Genomic DNA, 15,243 nt, shown 5'->3' with positions numbered 1-15,243 from the left:
TTAAACTGTGACCCCTGGTTCTGGAACTCCCCAGCAATGGGAACATTCTTCCTGCCTCTGACTTGTCCAATCCTGTCAGAATTTTATATGTTTCTATGAGATCCCCTCGCATTCTTCTAAACTCCAGTGGATACAAGCCCAGTTGATCCAGTCTCTCCTCATATGTCAGTCCTGCCATCCCGGGAATCAGTCTGGTGAACCTTCGCTGTACTCCCTCAATAGCAAGAACGTCCTTCCTCAAATTAGGAGACCAAAACTGAACACAATATTCCAGGTGTGGCCTCACCAAGGCTCTGTACAATTGCAGTAAGATCTCCCTGCTGCTATACTCAAATTCTCTAGCTATGAAGGCCAACATGCCATTTGCCTTCTTCACCGCCATGCCAACCTTCAATGACTGATGTACTATGACACCCAGGTCTCATTGCACTTCCCCTTTTCTTAATCTGTCACCATTCAGATAATAGTCTGTCTTCCTATTTTGGCCATCAAAGTGGGCAACCTCACATTTATCCACATTATATTGCATCTGCCATGCATTTGCCCACTCACCTAACCTGTCCAAACCACCCTGCAGCCTCTTAGCATCCTCCTCACAGCTCACATTGCCACCCAGTTTAGTGTCATCTGCAAACTTGGAGATATTACATTCAATTCCTTCATCTAAGTCATTGATGTATTTGGAAATAGCTGTGGTCCCAGCACTGAACCCTGTGGCACTCCACTGGTCACTGTCTGCCATTCTGAAAAGGACCCGTTTATTCTGACTCTCTGCTTCCTGTCTACCAACCAGTTCTCTAGCCATGTCAATACATTACCCCCAATACCATGTGCTTTAATTTTGCACACCAATCTCTTGTGTGGGACCTTGTCAAAAGCCTTTTGAAAGTCCAAATACACCACATCCACTGGTTCTCCCTTGTCCACTCTACTAGTTACATCCACAAAAAATTCCAGAAGATTTGTCAAGTATGACTTCCCTTTCATAAATCCATGCTGACTTGGACCGATCCTCTCACTGCTTCCCAAATGCACTGCTATTTCATCTTTAATAATTGATTCCAATATTTTACCAACCACCGATGTCAGGCTAACCGGTATTTAATTCCCTGTTTTCTCTCTCCCTCCTTTTTTAAAAAGTGGTGTTACATTAGCTACCCTCCAGTCCATAGGAACTGATCAATAGAATGTTGGAAAATGATCACCAATGCATCCATTATTTCTAGGGCCACTTCCTTAAGTACTCTGGGATGCAGCCTATCAGGATCTGGGGATTTATCAACCTTCAATCCCATCAAGTTCCCTAACACAATTTCCTGACTAATAAGGATTTCCTTCAGTTCCTCCTTTTCGCTAGACCCTCGAACTCCTAGTATTTCCGGAAGGTTATTTGTGTCTTCCATAGTGAAGACAGATCCAAACTATTTGTTCAATTGGTCTGCCATTTCTTTGTTCCCCCATTATAAATTCACCTGATTCTGACTGCAAAGGACCTACGTTGGTCTTCACTAATCTTTTTCTTTTCACATATCTATAGAAGCTTTTGCAGTCAGTTTTTATGTTCCCTGCAAGCTTCCTCTCATACTCTATTTACCCCTCCTAATTAAACCCTTTGTCCTCCTCTGCTGAATTCTAAATTTCTCCCAGTCCTCAGGTTTGCTGCTTTTCCGGCCAATTTATATGCCTCTTCCTTGGATTTAACACTATCCCTAATTTCCCTTGTTAGCCACAGTTGAGCTATCTTCCCCGTTTTATTTTTTACTCCAGACAGGGATGTACAATTGTTGAAGTTCATCCATGTAATCTATAAATATCTGCCATTGCCTATCCACCGTCAACCCTTTAAGTATCATTTGCCAGTCTATTCGAGCCAATTCACATCTCATACCATCGAAGGAACGACCTTGTGGGATCCGCAAGAATATTACATTGAGTTACATGTTCTTATGTATTTGTATAATTTGACTTGTAACAGTCATGAGTGACTATCAGCAGAAGTGAGCTCTTGCACTTTTACCGGGAATGTTTTACTCAAAGCCTGCGGTCATGGTGTATGTCTTTGGGTAAAGAATGAGAATAATCATAATAATCATGATTACATCTGTTGCTTATGTGTTGTATCAGTCTCTGTGACAGTACCTAGCAATGATATCACGCAATGATCTCATACCATGTCGTCCTGTCACCTTTTACAGAAGAAGCTATCGACAATGAGGTCTATGCAGAGGCAAACGGGTGGGGGGGGCCACCAGTCCCTAGCGACATCACAGAGATGGAGGAGCGAGTGCTAGCACTCATGGGGAAGCACCCCCGGACAGCCACGGATGCATCTGCAGACCCTGAAGTGATGCCACGTGAGTAAAGCTTACACCATTGCGTGATGTAAAGTCAATAGATGCCACACCCACTCATATCTGAACAATCATATATGATAGATGATTTCTAAAAGTGTCATAGAAATAATACTGGCCTAATGAAAATCATTGCAATGCACAATGTGTTGATGGTCATGAAATGTGATGTCTGCGATGATTTTGAGAGCGATGGTGCTTTTGTCGTGCATATGCTGTGTGTTGCGCTGGACTCACCTTATTACCCTAGCACCCCCTTCTCCTTTAATAACCTCATTTGTGTCTTGCAGCTCAGCCCCAGGCAAGGCCACAGAGGCCAGAAGGTGGGGGCGTGGTGCAGGAGCTCTGATTGTCGCCTGTTAATCCGCTAGGTCTGTTCTCGACGGATAAGAGCGTGAATTTCGAAGAACCTGCATCGCCACGCTCCAGAACCCATTCCACCCCAAGGCTATCTCGTGGTCCTCCAGTCATTCCTGCCTCCGCTCTGGAGGTGCCGGCCCCAAGCACCTCTCCACAGGGCACCCCATTTGTCCCCAAGACGGCGCCGACCCCGCGGAGGCCTCGTGGACGCGGCAAGTTTGTTCCACGAATGTGACATGACAGTGGAGAGATGGTACAGTTGTCCAGGAGGACCGCTTCCGTACCCGTGCAACCACCGCATATGCCTTCATCTCCCCCAATGAAGCACCGTCTGAGAAGCTCTTCGGCCAGGCGCCATGGAGCAAGGAGGGAAAGGGGTAGATGTGGGGAGAAGGAGAGGGGGGGAAGGAAAGTGAGGTGCATGTGCGCAGGTGATGGCTGTGTTATATCTGGCTGTATACAATTTGTTGCAATATATGGGGGCTGGGGACCACGCTCCTGCTTTGCCTTTGTATTCTGTGTTGCTGGACACATTGAACATGTGATTTATGTCAATGGTAGAAAAAGTGGGGTGTGGTCGGGGGTTGGGTGTTATTGGCTGTGATACTTATGATTTCAGACCAATGCTGGTGTTAAACTTTTGTTATTGGACATAACCTTATTGCGCATTGTCTCAGATAGCTGGACCGTTACACGCTGATGATTCCTTACCATGAAAGGGTTAAATACAACTTAACATCAATCAACGTAAACTTTAAGTGGCACCAAGGGGATGGGCACACACAGCAGTGTGTCAGCGTTGTCAATCACATCAGCGTTCTTTCAGTCAAATCTTTCCGATTATCAGCTCTTCACGTAAGAGTGGGATTTAACAAATGCCAGCTACACCGCTGGTGTTCGTTCCGATTAGTTCCACGTTTTTTGAACGAGCGATATTGTGGGCGATATGTGTGCAAGGTGGTGAAATTGAAGTTGGGTGATCTCCATGTTGTTTGGGTAAGTATGCTCTTTACGACAAAAAACAGTGGGCGGGCGTTAATATTGAATCTCGCCGTTAGTTCCATGCGAAAAGTAACGCTGGGCGATATTATGGGCGTTGAATTTGCCCATTCTGCTGATTCCGCCCAAAAAAAGTGAGCGGGTGGTAATATTTTTTCTCAGCGTTACGCCCATTGGGAAAATAACGCTCGGTGATAAGTCTCCTAAAAAAGCCCGTCAGTTTCCATTTGTGCCAGAATGGGTGATTATATGGGCGCTATATGTCATTTCAGCGGTAAAATGAGCGTTAAGTGGGCGTTAAACGCGCAAAAAAAAGTGGAGGTTCTAGCCCATAGTCTCAGAATAAGGGGCCGTCCATTTAAAACTGAGATGTGGAGGAATTTCTTCTCTCAGAGGGTTGTAAATTTATGGAATTCTCTGACCCAGAGAACTGTGGAAACTGGGTTATTGAATATCTTTAAGGTGGAGATAGGCAGATTTTTGAGAGATAGGGAATAAAGGGTTATGGGGAGCGAGCAGGGAAGTGGAGCTGAGTCCATGATCAGATCAGCCATCATCTTATTAAATGGCAGAGCAGGCTCGAGGAGCTTAATGGCCTACTCCTGCTCATCCTTCTTATGTTCTTAAGTTCTTAAACCTCCTCACCCAGCCAGAATTCTGCGTGGGAGGGGTTAAAATTTGAAAAATGTAGCTCCCAGCTCCATCACGCCATGTTCCCAGCCATTTTTATGATGGCTTCTTGTGGCATCAACGAGGATCCCACTAAAGGCAGGCGGAACAGCCTGATGTAATCTTTACTTCTAGTCAGGGCGTGTCCCACACTGCCTGCAGCCCGGCAGCAGACTCATGGCAGGAGAGGCAAGCTTTTTAAAATGTCTTTTCTCAGAACTCCTTATGAGCCCAGTTTCCCCCGATCACCATGGAACCCGCCCCCCGCCTCTTCTCCCCCACCTATCCCCTACAGCCTCTGCTTTCACTGACTGCTGAGGTACAGCCTCCTGCTGCCAAATTCATGCTCTTGCAGGTGTCGGGTGGGACTCTTGAAACTTCTATTTAAAAGGGGCCCTGCCGTTAAAATTAGCAGGGCTTCCAGACTATTCGGCGGTGCCATGCACTTTGAGGCTCACACGCAAAGTTCCCGCCCCCCTCCTTTTAAAATCGGGGCCAATGTCTTAGTAACTGCAGTGGTTGGTTAACTACAACAACTTGCATTTGTATAGTGTCCTTCATATGCTCAAACATCCTAATGCACTTCATATAGGAAAACCATAGGCCGAGCAATAGTAAAAGGAGTTAGGATACTTTACCAAGTGCATTGGTGAAAAGAGAAGCAAGCCAAAAAGAGATTTAGAGAGAGAGTTCCACAGGGACAGGGTAGTAATGGCTGGAAGCTCTTCTACACATTGAGGAGCAGTAGGTGGGGTAGCAGGTGTTCGGACATACAGGAATTGAGTGTTGGAGGACTGTCGGGCATTGGTGGTTATGCAGGGCTGGAGAAGGCTGCAGAGATAGGATGATAAAAGGCCGGAGGGACTTGTAAACAAGGACAATGATTTTGAATTCCATTCATTGTGACTGGGAGCCATTGGAGGTAGTGAGGAAAAGGTGATGGATGAGTAAAACTTAGTGCAAGAAAAGATGCAGGCAATGGAGTTTTGTACAAATTGGAGTTTATGTACAGTGAACCTCTGGACAGTGTTTTTTGACTTGAAAAATAAATCACAGTGAATAAATATTAATGAGCTCCAAAGGAGCCCTATTCTGCCATTGGAAGTGCAGAATAATCTCTCTTCTACCGATGGCCCTTGATGCTGACTCCATTCCAAGTTCCAAAAAGGGATCATTTACATAGACTGATGGAGTGAACAAGAGGGCATGTGATAGAATGAAAATTGTTGTTTCATATTCTTCTTTTTGTTACAGGGATAAGATGGCCAGAGTGGAGAAGGTAACTGATTCCCTCTTACCCTGGCATTCTTGGGACCTACTAGGCTCTCAGCTGGTTTGGCTTCCATTGATCTTATAGAGATCATTATAGGTGGAACTCCTGGGGATAGCATTGGAAATACCCCCACAACCCCCCATAAAGCATTCTGTGGATTTAGGGAAGGTGGGAGATTTGTCTTTCCCCACCATCTGACCAGAATCTGGGTTGCAGGATGTCCGGTGGATCCAGGTGCCACCCCAAATTGCAGACACACTACCTCCTCACTCCCACCCACCCTGAAAAAGATCTGGTGACTTCCACCCTCCCACCCAATAGGAATTTCTAAATAAGGAGTACAGAGTTCGTATTTAATCCTTACCTGCTCCTCTTCAAACCAAACTCCATGTTGCAGGTTGACTCTGTGCATCAGGTCACCACCATCACAGTACTCCATTACTATGTACAGGTTTTGGTTCTCTGTAAATAAGAGTCAAAAATCAAACCTTTTATAAATCATTCCCAAGAAATATTTGCACATTTTTTAGAGTTGAATCCTATAAGCAAGCATATCTGATTTATTTGTACACCTCTAAATGGAATTTAAGAAAGTATGGAAAAAGAAAAGGCGTTCAACCCACAAGCCCTTTCCAATCACAGATCATGGAGTTGATTTTAACACTGGATAATATTTGCGCAGGCAGCGAGGACAAGATGGGTTAGAAACTCACCTGCAACAGCAGAAAATAGGTCTAGGCTATTTTTAACTCCCAGGCATCATTAATATGTTGCCGGCAGGAAGTGGCTGCTGTCCTCCAGACAATTGGACAACTCTTGGTCGCCCACCAGCCTGAAGGTAAGTGTAGGGAAGGGGGTTCTAGGATGGTCTTGCGGGATGGATGGCAGGGGTAGGGAATCTGGGGCATGGGAAGCTTATACTTTCCTTATACAATCCTGCTCTTCCTGGCCCCGCAAAAGAAGTAAAATTACTTAAATAAAAACAGAAAATGCTGGAAATCTCAGCGGGTCAGGCAGAATCTGTAGAGAGAAAAACAGAGTTAAAGTTTCAGGTCGATGACCCTTCGTCAGAACTGGTGAATGTTCGAAAAGAACACATTTTTAAGAAGCACTGAAAGGGGGAGGGGAAGAAAGAACAAAAGGGAAGGTCTGTGAAACGTTAAATCTGTTTTTCTCTCTACAGATGCGACCTGACCCACTGAAATTTCCAGCATTTTTTGTTTTTATTTCAGATTCCAGCATCCGCAGTATTTTGCTTTTGTATTAAGTAAAAATACTTACCTGTTTGAACATAAGAAATAGGTGCAGGAGTAGGTCATTTGGTCCCTCGAGCCTGCTCGGCCATTTAATAAAATCATGGCTGATCTGATCTTGGGCTCAGCTCCACTTCCCTGCCCGTTCCCCATAACCCTTCACTCCCTTATCATTCAAAAATCTGTTTAACTCCACCGTAAATATATTCAATGACCCAGCCTCCACAGCTCTCTGGGTCAGAGAAGTCCACAGATTTACAACCCTCTGGGAAAAGAACTTCCTCCTCATCTCAGTTCTAAATGGATGACCCCTTTTTTTTAAACTATGCCCCCTAGTTCTAGATTCCCCCATGAGTGGAAACATCCTCTCTGCATCCACCTTGCCAAGTCCACTCATAATCTTATACGTTTTGATAAGATCACCTCTCATTCTTCTGAATTCCAATGAGTAGAGGCCCAATCTACTCAACCTTTCCTCATAAGTCAACCCCCTCATCCCCGGAATCAAACTAGTGAACCTTCTCTGAACTGCCTCCAAAGCAAGTATATCCTTTCGTAAATATGGAAACCTAAACTGCACGCAGTATTCCAGGTGTGGCCTCACCAAAACTTTGTATAGCTGTTGCAATAAAGGCCAAGATATCATTGGCCTTCCTGATTGTTATGTCTTTAATACTCTTATGAATGACTCTACAAGGTCTAGTATTGTACTTGAGCTGGTGTGACCTTAGTCCCATTTATTGTAACTCCAGGGTGAGGCACAAGCATGGTGGGCAGCCTTTTACACTGGGTCCTGCACACCTATGCAGGTGACCCTCAGGTCTCCCACTGCAGTGCCATCTAGTGGTACACCTGATGTGACTATACAGTTAGCATACATGGTCTGCATACATGACATCATTTCCCCCCCAAAGTCTTTATGCAAATTGACTCATATATTGACGGTGACCTGGGCTTTGCTCTTCCTGGTTGACCATTGGAGGGTTGCTTCTAGCTTGCGTGGGTTGGTAGTGAGATTTGTTGCCAGTGGAGGTCCCAGTGGTTTCTGGTTGTGATTCCATGACTTCTCCATTCTCCCCCTGCCCACCCCCCCCCCCCACACACACACACACACACACATACAGAGATCGTGCTAATGGCCTATTATATGCAATTTGCATTCAAGTTCATCACATGGGTTTTACATTTACATCTTGGTACATTTGTTGGGTGGATTACAGTTGCGTTTCTTTTTGTGTGGTACATTTACATGATCAGTGCAGGTATATCAGTAAAGGTACACAAGGACAGTCTAGTTCCAGCACGGCCGGATTAGATCCAGTTCGTCTGGTGGCGGCGCAGCGCCCCATACTAGTGAGTCTGTGGGCGAGGTGAGCTCATTTTGTTTGTGTTGCCGGAGCTCAGGGCTCTTGCCGTTACTCCTAGTGTCGGGCAGGCCCAAAGACAGCTGATGTGTCTGTGACCTCCCTGTCCTTTTCGTTTGCACAGTGTCACTGCTGCTCCCTGAGAAGCGGTCTGATTGAGTGAGCATTTCGTCTAAGCGATGGTGGGACTGCCTCGTCTTGTCTAGCAGTTCGCAGGGGACTGCTGACTCACTTTCCTTGAAGGCACCGTTGTGAGCACTCTCTAGTTTGGGATCCTAGCTGGTCCAGGTCCCGTTCGGAGGAGCCGTTGCGGGTGACCCTTCGCTCTTGGGTATTGCCGTGGTGGCGAGTGGGTTTGTGGGCTGCGCCTTTTCCACCCAGGTGGTGGGTGACGGTAGCGAGCATAGACGCAGTTTACTACTCCTGGCCCGTGGCGGTTCATGCCATCGGGCACCTGCAATGTTAAATCGATCTGAGGCAGGGTATTGCTACCGGTGCCTCTGCTCTCCGGGGATTGTTTACTCTGTGGCTTGTCTACTTCTGTCAGCTGTGGGGACACTTTGATACATCGTTCTGGTCCCGGGGACGCAGGCTACAGCATTGGGTATACGACCTGTATACGACCGTTACATTGGCTGATTGCAATTTGCACCCGACATTGCTCGTTACAGCTGGACTTTTACATTGGTTACCAATTTCAAGCAGTTCATTCAAAAATGGCGGATTGCTGGCCTCCTTTAAAATGGCCTTACTACTTTTGCCCCAATCATCTTCCTTGCATGGAACCGCGTGTCGTTGCTCCATTAGCGCTGCACTGCGTGGTTTGGACGCCATCTTTTCCCTGTCCATGATGTCGACTGCCACGATCTTCTTTCCCAGGGATTCTGCCACTGAAGCTGGGAAGGCGCCCTCGGATCCAATCTTCCTCCCCAGGAGTCCTGCCACCGAAACTCAGAAGGTGCGTTCGGGTCGTCTCGGCCGGATCATCGCCACGCAGTCGTGATGAGCGGTCTGTGCCTCGGGGGCTGCGCGGATCTGCGCGGATCTGCTCTCCAGTGCCTGGTCCAACCGAAGGTGGGGGCTTGCTCTGCCTCTGAGCACGGGGGACGTCGATCGCTAGAGGGATGAAGTCTTTCCAGTTCCAATGAATCTTCCCCATCCATCTTCTTCCAAGTAGCGTTGGTCCACCACCTGAAACAATCCACAATGGTAAATTGTGCACCGCGCCATCATGGGATACACTTTAATCCACACTACCAATAACTGATATCAGTTCCTTGGTGTAGATGCGCAGCTTTGCCTGAACCGGGGCCAGCTTGGGTCGGTCAGCTTGATCATTCCATAGCCTCTCAAAGGCTTCCTGGCTTATTACTGACTGACTCACCCCGTTTCCACTTCCATGAAGACTGGAACACCATTTATCTTGACTTCCATTATCACTGGAGGACAATCTGTGGTGCAAGTATATACTCCATACACTTCGTCCTGGGACGCAGCTGCCTCTCAAGCCATCTCCTCGTAATTCATAGAAACATAGAAACATAGAAAATAGGTGCAGGAGCAGGCAATAGGTCATTGAGAGTGACACAGAAACTAGGGTCCTAAACTTAAGGAAAGCTAACGTCGATGGCATGAGGCGTGAATTGGCTAGAATAGACTGACACTTAAAGGGTTGACAGTGGATAGGCAATGGCAAACATTTATAGATCACATGGATGAACTTCAACAGTTGTACATCCCTGTCTGGAGTAAAAATAAAACAGGGAAGGTGGCTCAATCGTGGCTAACAAGGGAAATTAAGGATAATGTTAGATCAAAGGAAGAGGCATATAAATTGGCCAGAAAAAGTAGCAAACCTGAGGACTGGGAGAAATTTATAATTCAGCAGAGGAGGACAAAGGGTTTAATTGGAAGGGGGAAAATAGAGTATGAGAGGAAGCTTGCCGGGAACATAAAAACTGACTGCAAAAGCTTCTATAGATATGTGAAGAGAAAAAGATTGGTGAAAACAAACGTAGATCCCATGCAGTCAGACTCAGGTGAATTAATAATGGGGAACAAAGAAATGGCAGACCAATTGAACAAATACTTTGGTTCTGTCTTCACGAAGGAAGACACAAATGACCTTCCGGAAATACTAGGGGACCGAGGGTCTAGTGAGAAGGAGGAACTGAAGGATATCCTTATTAGACGGGAAATTGTGTTGGGGAAATTCATCGGATTCAAGGCCGATAAATCCCCAGGGCCTGATTGTCTGCATCCCAGAGTACTTAAGGAGGTGGCCCTAGAAATAGTGGATGCATTGGTAATCATTTTCCAACAGTCTAGCGACTCTGGATCAGTTCCTATGGACTGGAGGGTAGCTAATGTAATACCAGTTTTTAAAAAAGGAGGGAGAGAGAAAACGGGTGATTATAGACCGGTTAGCCTGACATCGGTAGTGGGGAAAATGTTGGAATCTATTATTAAGGATGAAATAGCAGCACATTTGGAAAGCGGTGACAGGATCGGTCCAAGTCAACATGGATTTATGAAAGGAAAATCATGCTTGACCCATCTTCTGGAATTTTTTGAGGATGTAACTAGTAGAGTGGACAAGGGAGAACCAGTGGATGTGGTGTATTTGGACTTTCAAAAGGCCTTTGACAAGGTACCACATAAGAGATTGGTGTACAAGATCACGGCACATGGTATTGGGGGTAATGTGCTGGCGTGGATAGAGAATTGGTTGGCAGGCAGATAGCAGAGAGTCGGGATAAATGGGTCCTTTTCGGAATGGGAGGCAGTAACTCGTGGACTACCGCAGGGCTCAGTGCTGGGACCCCAGCTCTTCACAATATACATTAATGATTTGGATGAAGAAATTGAGGGTAATATCTCCAAGTTTGCAGATGACACTAAACTGGATAACGGAGTGAGCTGTGAGGAGGATGCTAAGAGGCTGCAGGGTGATTTGGACAGGTTAGGAGAGTGGGCAAATGCATGGCAGATGCAATATACTGTGGATAAATGTGAGGTTATCCGCTTTGGTGGCAAAAACACGAAGGCAGAATATTATCTGAATGGCGGCAGATTAGGAAAAGGGGAGGTGCAACGAGACCTGGGTGTCATGGTTCATCAGTCATTGAAAGTTGGCATGCAGGTACAGCAGGCGGTGAAGAAGGCAAATGACATGTTGTCCTTCATAGCTAGGGAATTTGAGTATAGGAGCAGGGAGGTCATACTGCAGTTGTACAGGGCCTTGGTGAGGCCTCACCTGGAATATTGTGTTCAGTTTTGGTCTCCTAATCTGAGGAAGGACGTTCTTGTTATTGAGGGAGTGCAGCGAGTGGCCACCAGACTGATTCCAGGGCTGGCTGGACTGACATATGAGGAGAGACTGGATCAACTGGGCCTTTGTACACTGGAGTGTAGAAGGATGAGAGGGGATCTCATAGAAACGTATACGATTCTGACAGTACGGGCCAGGTTAGATGCGGGAAGAATGTTCCCGATGTTGGGGAAGTCCAGAACCAGGGACACAGTCTAAGGATAGGGGGTAGATACTGAGGTGAAAGATCAGCCATGATCATATTGAATGGTGGTGCAGGCTCGAAGGGCCGAATGGCCTACTCCTGCACCTATTTTCTATGTTTCTATGTTTCTGTTCGACCCCTTGAGCCTGCACCACCATTCAATAAGACCATGGCTGGTCATTCCCTCAGTACCCCTTTCCTGCTTTCTCTCCATACCCCTTGATCCCTTTAGCCATAAGGGCCATATCTAACTCCCTCTTAAATATATCCAATGAATTGGTATCAACAACTCTCTGCGGTAGGGAATTCCACAGGTTAACAATCCTCCGAGTGCATAAGTTTCTCCTTATCTCAGTCCTAAATGGACTACCACTTATCATAAGACTGTGTCCCTGGTTCTGGACTTCCCTATCACCGGGAACATTCTTCTCGCATCTAACCTGTCCAGTCCCGTCAGAATCTTATAAGTTTCTTTGAGATCCCCTCTCATCCTTCTAAACTCCAGTGGATAAAGGCCCAGTTGATCCAGTCTCTCCTCATATGTCAGTCCCGCCATCCCGGGAATCAGTCTGGTGAATATTCGCTGCACTCCTTCAATAGCAAAAACGTCCTTCCTCAGATTAGGAGACCAAAACTGAACACAATATTCCAGGTGAGGCCTCACTAAGACCCTGTACGACTGCAGTAAGACCTCCCTGCTCCTTTCCTCAAATACCCTAGCTATGCAGGCCAACATACCATTTGCCTTCTTCACCGCCTGCTGTACCTGCATGCCAACTTTCATGAACCATGACACCCAGGTCTCGTTGCAACTTCCCTTTTCCTAATCTGCCGCCATTCAGATAATATTCTGCCTTTGTATTTTTGCCCCCAAACCTCACATTTATCCACATTATACTGCATCTGCCATGCATTTCCCACTCACCCTGCAGCCTCTTAGCGTCCTCCTCACAGCTCACACCGCCACCCAGTTTAGTGTCATCTGCTAACTTGGAGATATTACACTCAATTCCTTCATCCAAATCATTGATGTATATTGTAAAGAGCTGGGGTCCCAGCACTGAGCCCTGCGGTACCCCACTAGTCACTGCCTGCCGTTCTGAAAAGGAGCCATTTATCCCGACTCTCTGCTCCCTGTTTGCCAACCAGTTCTCTATCCACGTCAGTACATTACCCCCAATACTATGTACTTTGATTTTGCACACCAATCTCTTGTGTGGGACCTTGTCAAAGGCCTTTTGAAAGTCCAAATACACCATATCCACCAGTTCTCCCTTGTCCACTCTACTAGTTACATCCTCAAAAAATTCCAGAAGATTGTCAAGCATGATTTCCCTTTCATAAATCCATGCTGACTTGGACCGATCCTGTCACTGCTTTCCAAATGCGCTGCTATTTTATCTTTAATAATTGATTCCAACATTTTCCCCACCACTGATGTCAGGCTAACCGGTGTATAATTCCCCGTTTTCTCTCTCCCTCCTTTTTTAAACAGTGGCGTTACATTAGCTACCCTCCAGTCCATAGGAACTGATCCAAATTCAATAAGACTGTTGGAAAATGATCACTAATGCATCCACTATTTCTGTGGTCACTTCCTTAACTACTCTGGGATGCAGACTGTCAGGCCCTGGGGATTTATCGGCCTTCAATCCCATCAATTTCCCTAACACAATTTCCCGCTTTATAAGGATATCCTTCAGTTCCTCCTTCTCACTAGACCCTTGGTCCCCTCCTCGGTTCCCGCGCTGGATTCACAGCCATCTGCTGACTCCTCTTCCACGTGGTAAGTCACAGCTCTTTTGCACATTCACTGGAAGTGGCTCTTTGTGCTGCAGCCTCTGCACACATAGTCTCTGAACCGACACTGATGAGCCCTGTGATTACCTCCACAACGCCAGCATGGTGCTACTCGACTTATGTTTGCACTCCTCGGCAGACTCTGAGTTAAAGGACTCGGGGGCCTGTATGCTCTGCCCTGGGCAGATTCACGTTCAACAGTTCTGCCTGTGAAAGATGCCATTTTAATTACAGTAAATGCTGGGTTTAAATCCTGAGAGTGAGTCATCATCTGCTTGGAGCTGCAGCTTGAGGTCATGAATGCCTGGCTGATGCTGATGGTCTTCTGCAGCGTAATGGTGGTTTCAGCAGACAGTAGCCTGTGAAGAAAGGCCTCATGACAGATGCCAATTACGAAGACGTCCCGCAACAAATCGTCGAGGGATGCGCCGAATTCACACGTTCCTGCCAGCCTCCTGAGGTGAGCAGCGTACTTCACGATTCCCTGGCCCTCGGGGCGGCGGTGTATATAAAATCGATGCCTGGCCAGGAGGATGCTCTCCTTCAGTTTGAGTTGGTCCTGAATTAGCACTTTCAGCTCCTTGTATGACTCGGTCGTTGTTTTCTCTGGTGCAAGCAGACCGTAGACCGCGGGCCCACAACTGGTCAACAAGATAGCTCTGCGCTTATCTGCCAGCGTGGCCGGATCATCGCCTACCAGGTCGTTTGCTATGAAATATTGGTTGAGCCGCTCTGTAAAGGCTTCCAAATCTTCACCCTCTGAGAACTTTTCTAATGCACCAACGTTGGTCATTTTTGAGTGAAAGTTCGTAATCTCGTCGCCAGTTGTCATGTCATTAATACTCTTATGAATAACTCCACGAGGTCTAGCATTGTACTTGAGCTGTTGTGACCTTAGTCCAATTTATTGTAACTACAGAGTGAGGCACAAGCATGGTGAGCAGCCTTTTATACTGGGCCCTGCATACCTATGCAAGTGACCCTCAGGTCTCCCACCGCAGTGCCCTCTAGTGGCACACCTTATGTGACTATACAGTTGATATACATGGTCTAAATACATGACATCACTTCCCCCCAAGTCTTTAATGCAAATTGATTCGTACATTGACAGTGACCTGGGCTTTGCTCTTCCTGGTTGACCATTAGAGGGTCACTTCTAGCTTGGGTGGGGTGGTAGTGAGATTTGTTGCCAGTGGAGATCCCAGTGGTTTCTGGTTGTGAGTCCATGACTACGCCCTGCTTTTATACTCCATCCCCTTTGCAATAAAGGTCAAGATACCATTGGCCTTCCTGATCACTTGCTGTACCTGCATACTATCCTTTTGTGTTTCATGCACAAGTACCCCCAGGTCCTGCTGTACCGCAGCACTTTGCAATCTTTCTCTATTTAAATAATAACTTGCTCTTTGATTTTTTTCTGTCAAAGTGCATGACCTCACACTTTCCGACGTTGTACTCCATCTGCCAAATTTTTGCCCACTCACTTTGCCTGTCTATGTCCTTTTGCAGATTTTTTGTGTGCTCACCACACATTGCTTTTGCTCCCATCTTTGTAGCGTCAGCAAACTTGGCTACGTTACACTCAGTCCCTTCTTCCAAGTCGTTAATATAGATTGTAAATAGTTGGGGTCCCAGCACTGATCCTTACGGCACTCCACT

The 15,243-nt window shown here is 46.5% G+C and overlaps 1 protein-coding gene across 8 annotated transcripts in view; it reads right to left on the bottom strand.

The window, feature by feature from the left end:
- The window catches only part of LOC139274867 (serine/threonine-protein kinase Nek5-like), a 114,924-nt gene that overhangs the window by 75,516 nt on the left and 24,165 nt on the right, over nt 1-15,243 (bottom strand). For 7 of the 8 annotated variants that reach the window (XM_070891578.1, XM_070891574.1, XM_070891575.1 and 4 more), the window contains one exon: nt 6,017-6,114. In XM_070891578.1, coding sequence (XP_070747679.1) covers nt 6,017-6,114 — 98 coding nt within the window. Of the gene's footprint in view, nt 1-6,016; nt 6,115-15,243 lie in introns of those variants that run through there. The other variant, XM_070891581.1, reaches the window with a different exon arrangement.

The sequence above is a fragment of the Pristiophorus japonicus genome, chromosome 10 (assembly GCF_044704955.1).
Source record: "Pristiophorus japonicus isolate sPriJap1 chromosome 10, sPriJap1.hap1, whole genome shotgun sequence".
In the NCBI taxonomy this organism is placed as follows: Eukaryota; Metazoa; Chordata; class Chondrichthyes; family Pristiophoridae; genus Pristiophorus; species Pristiophorus japonicus.
The sequence above is the reverse complement of the archived record's forward strand: the minus strand, read 5'-3'. Positions and strand labels throughout refer to the sequence as shown.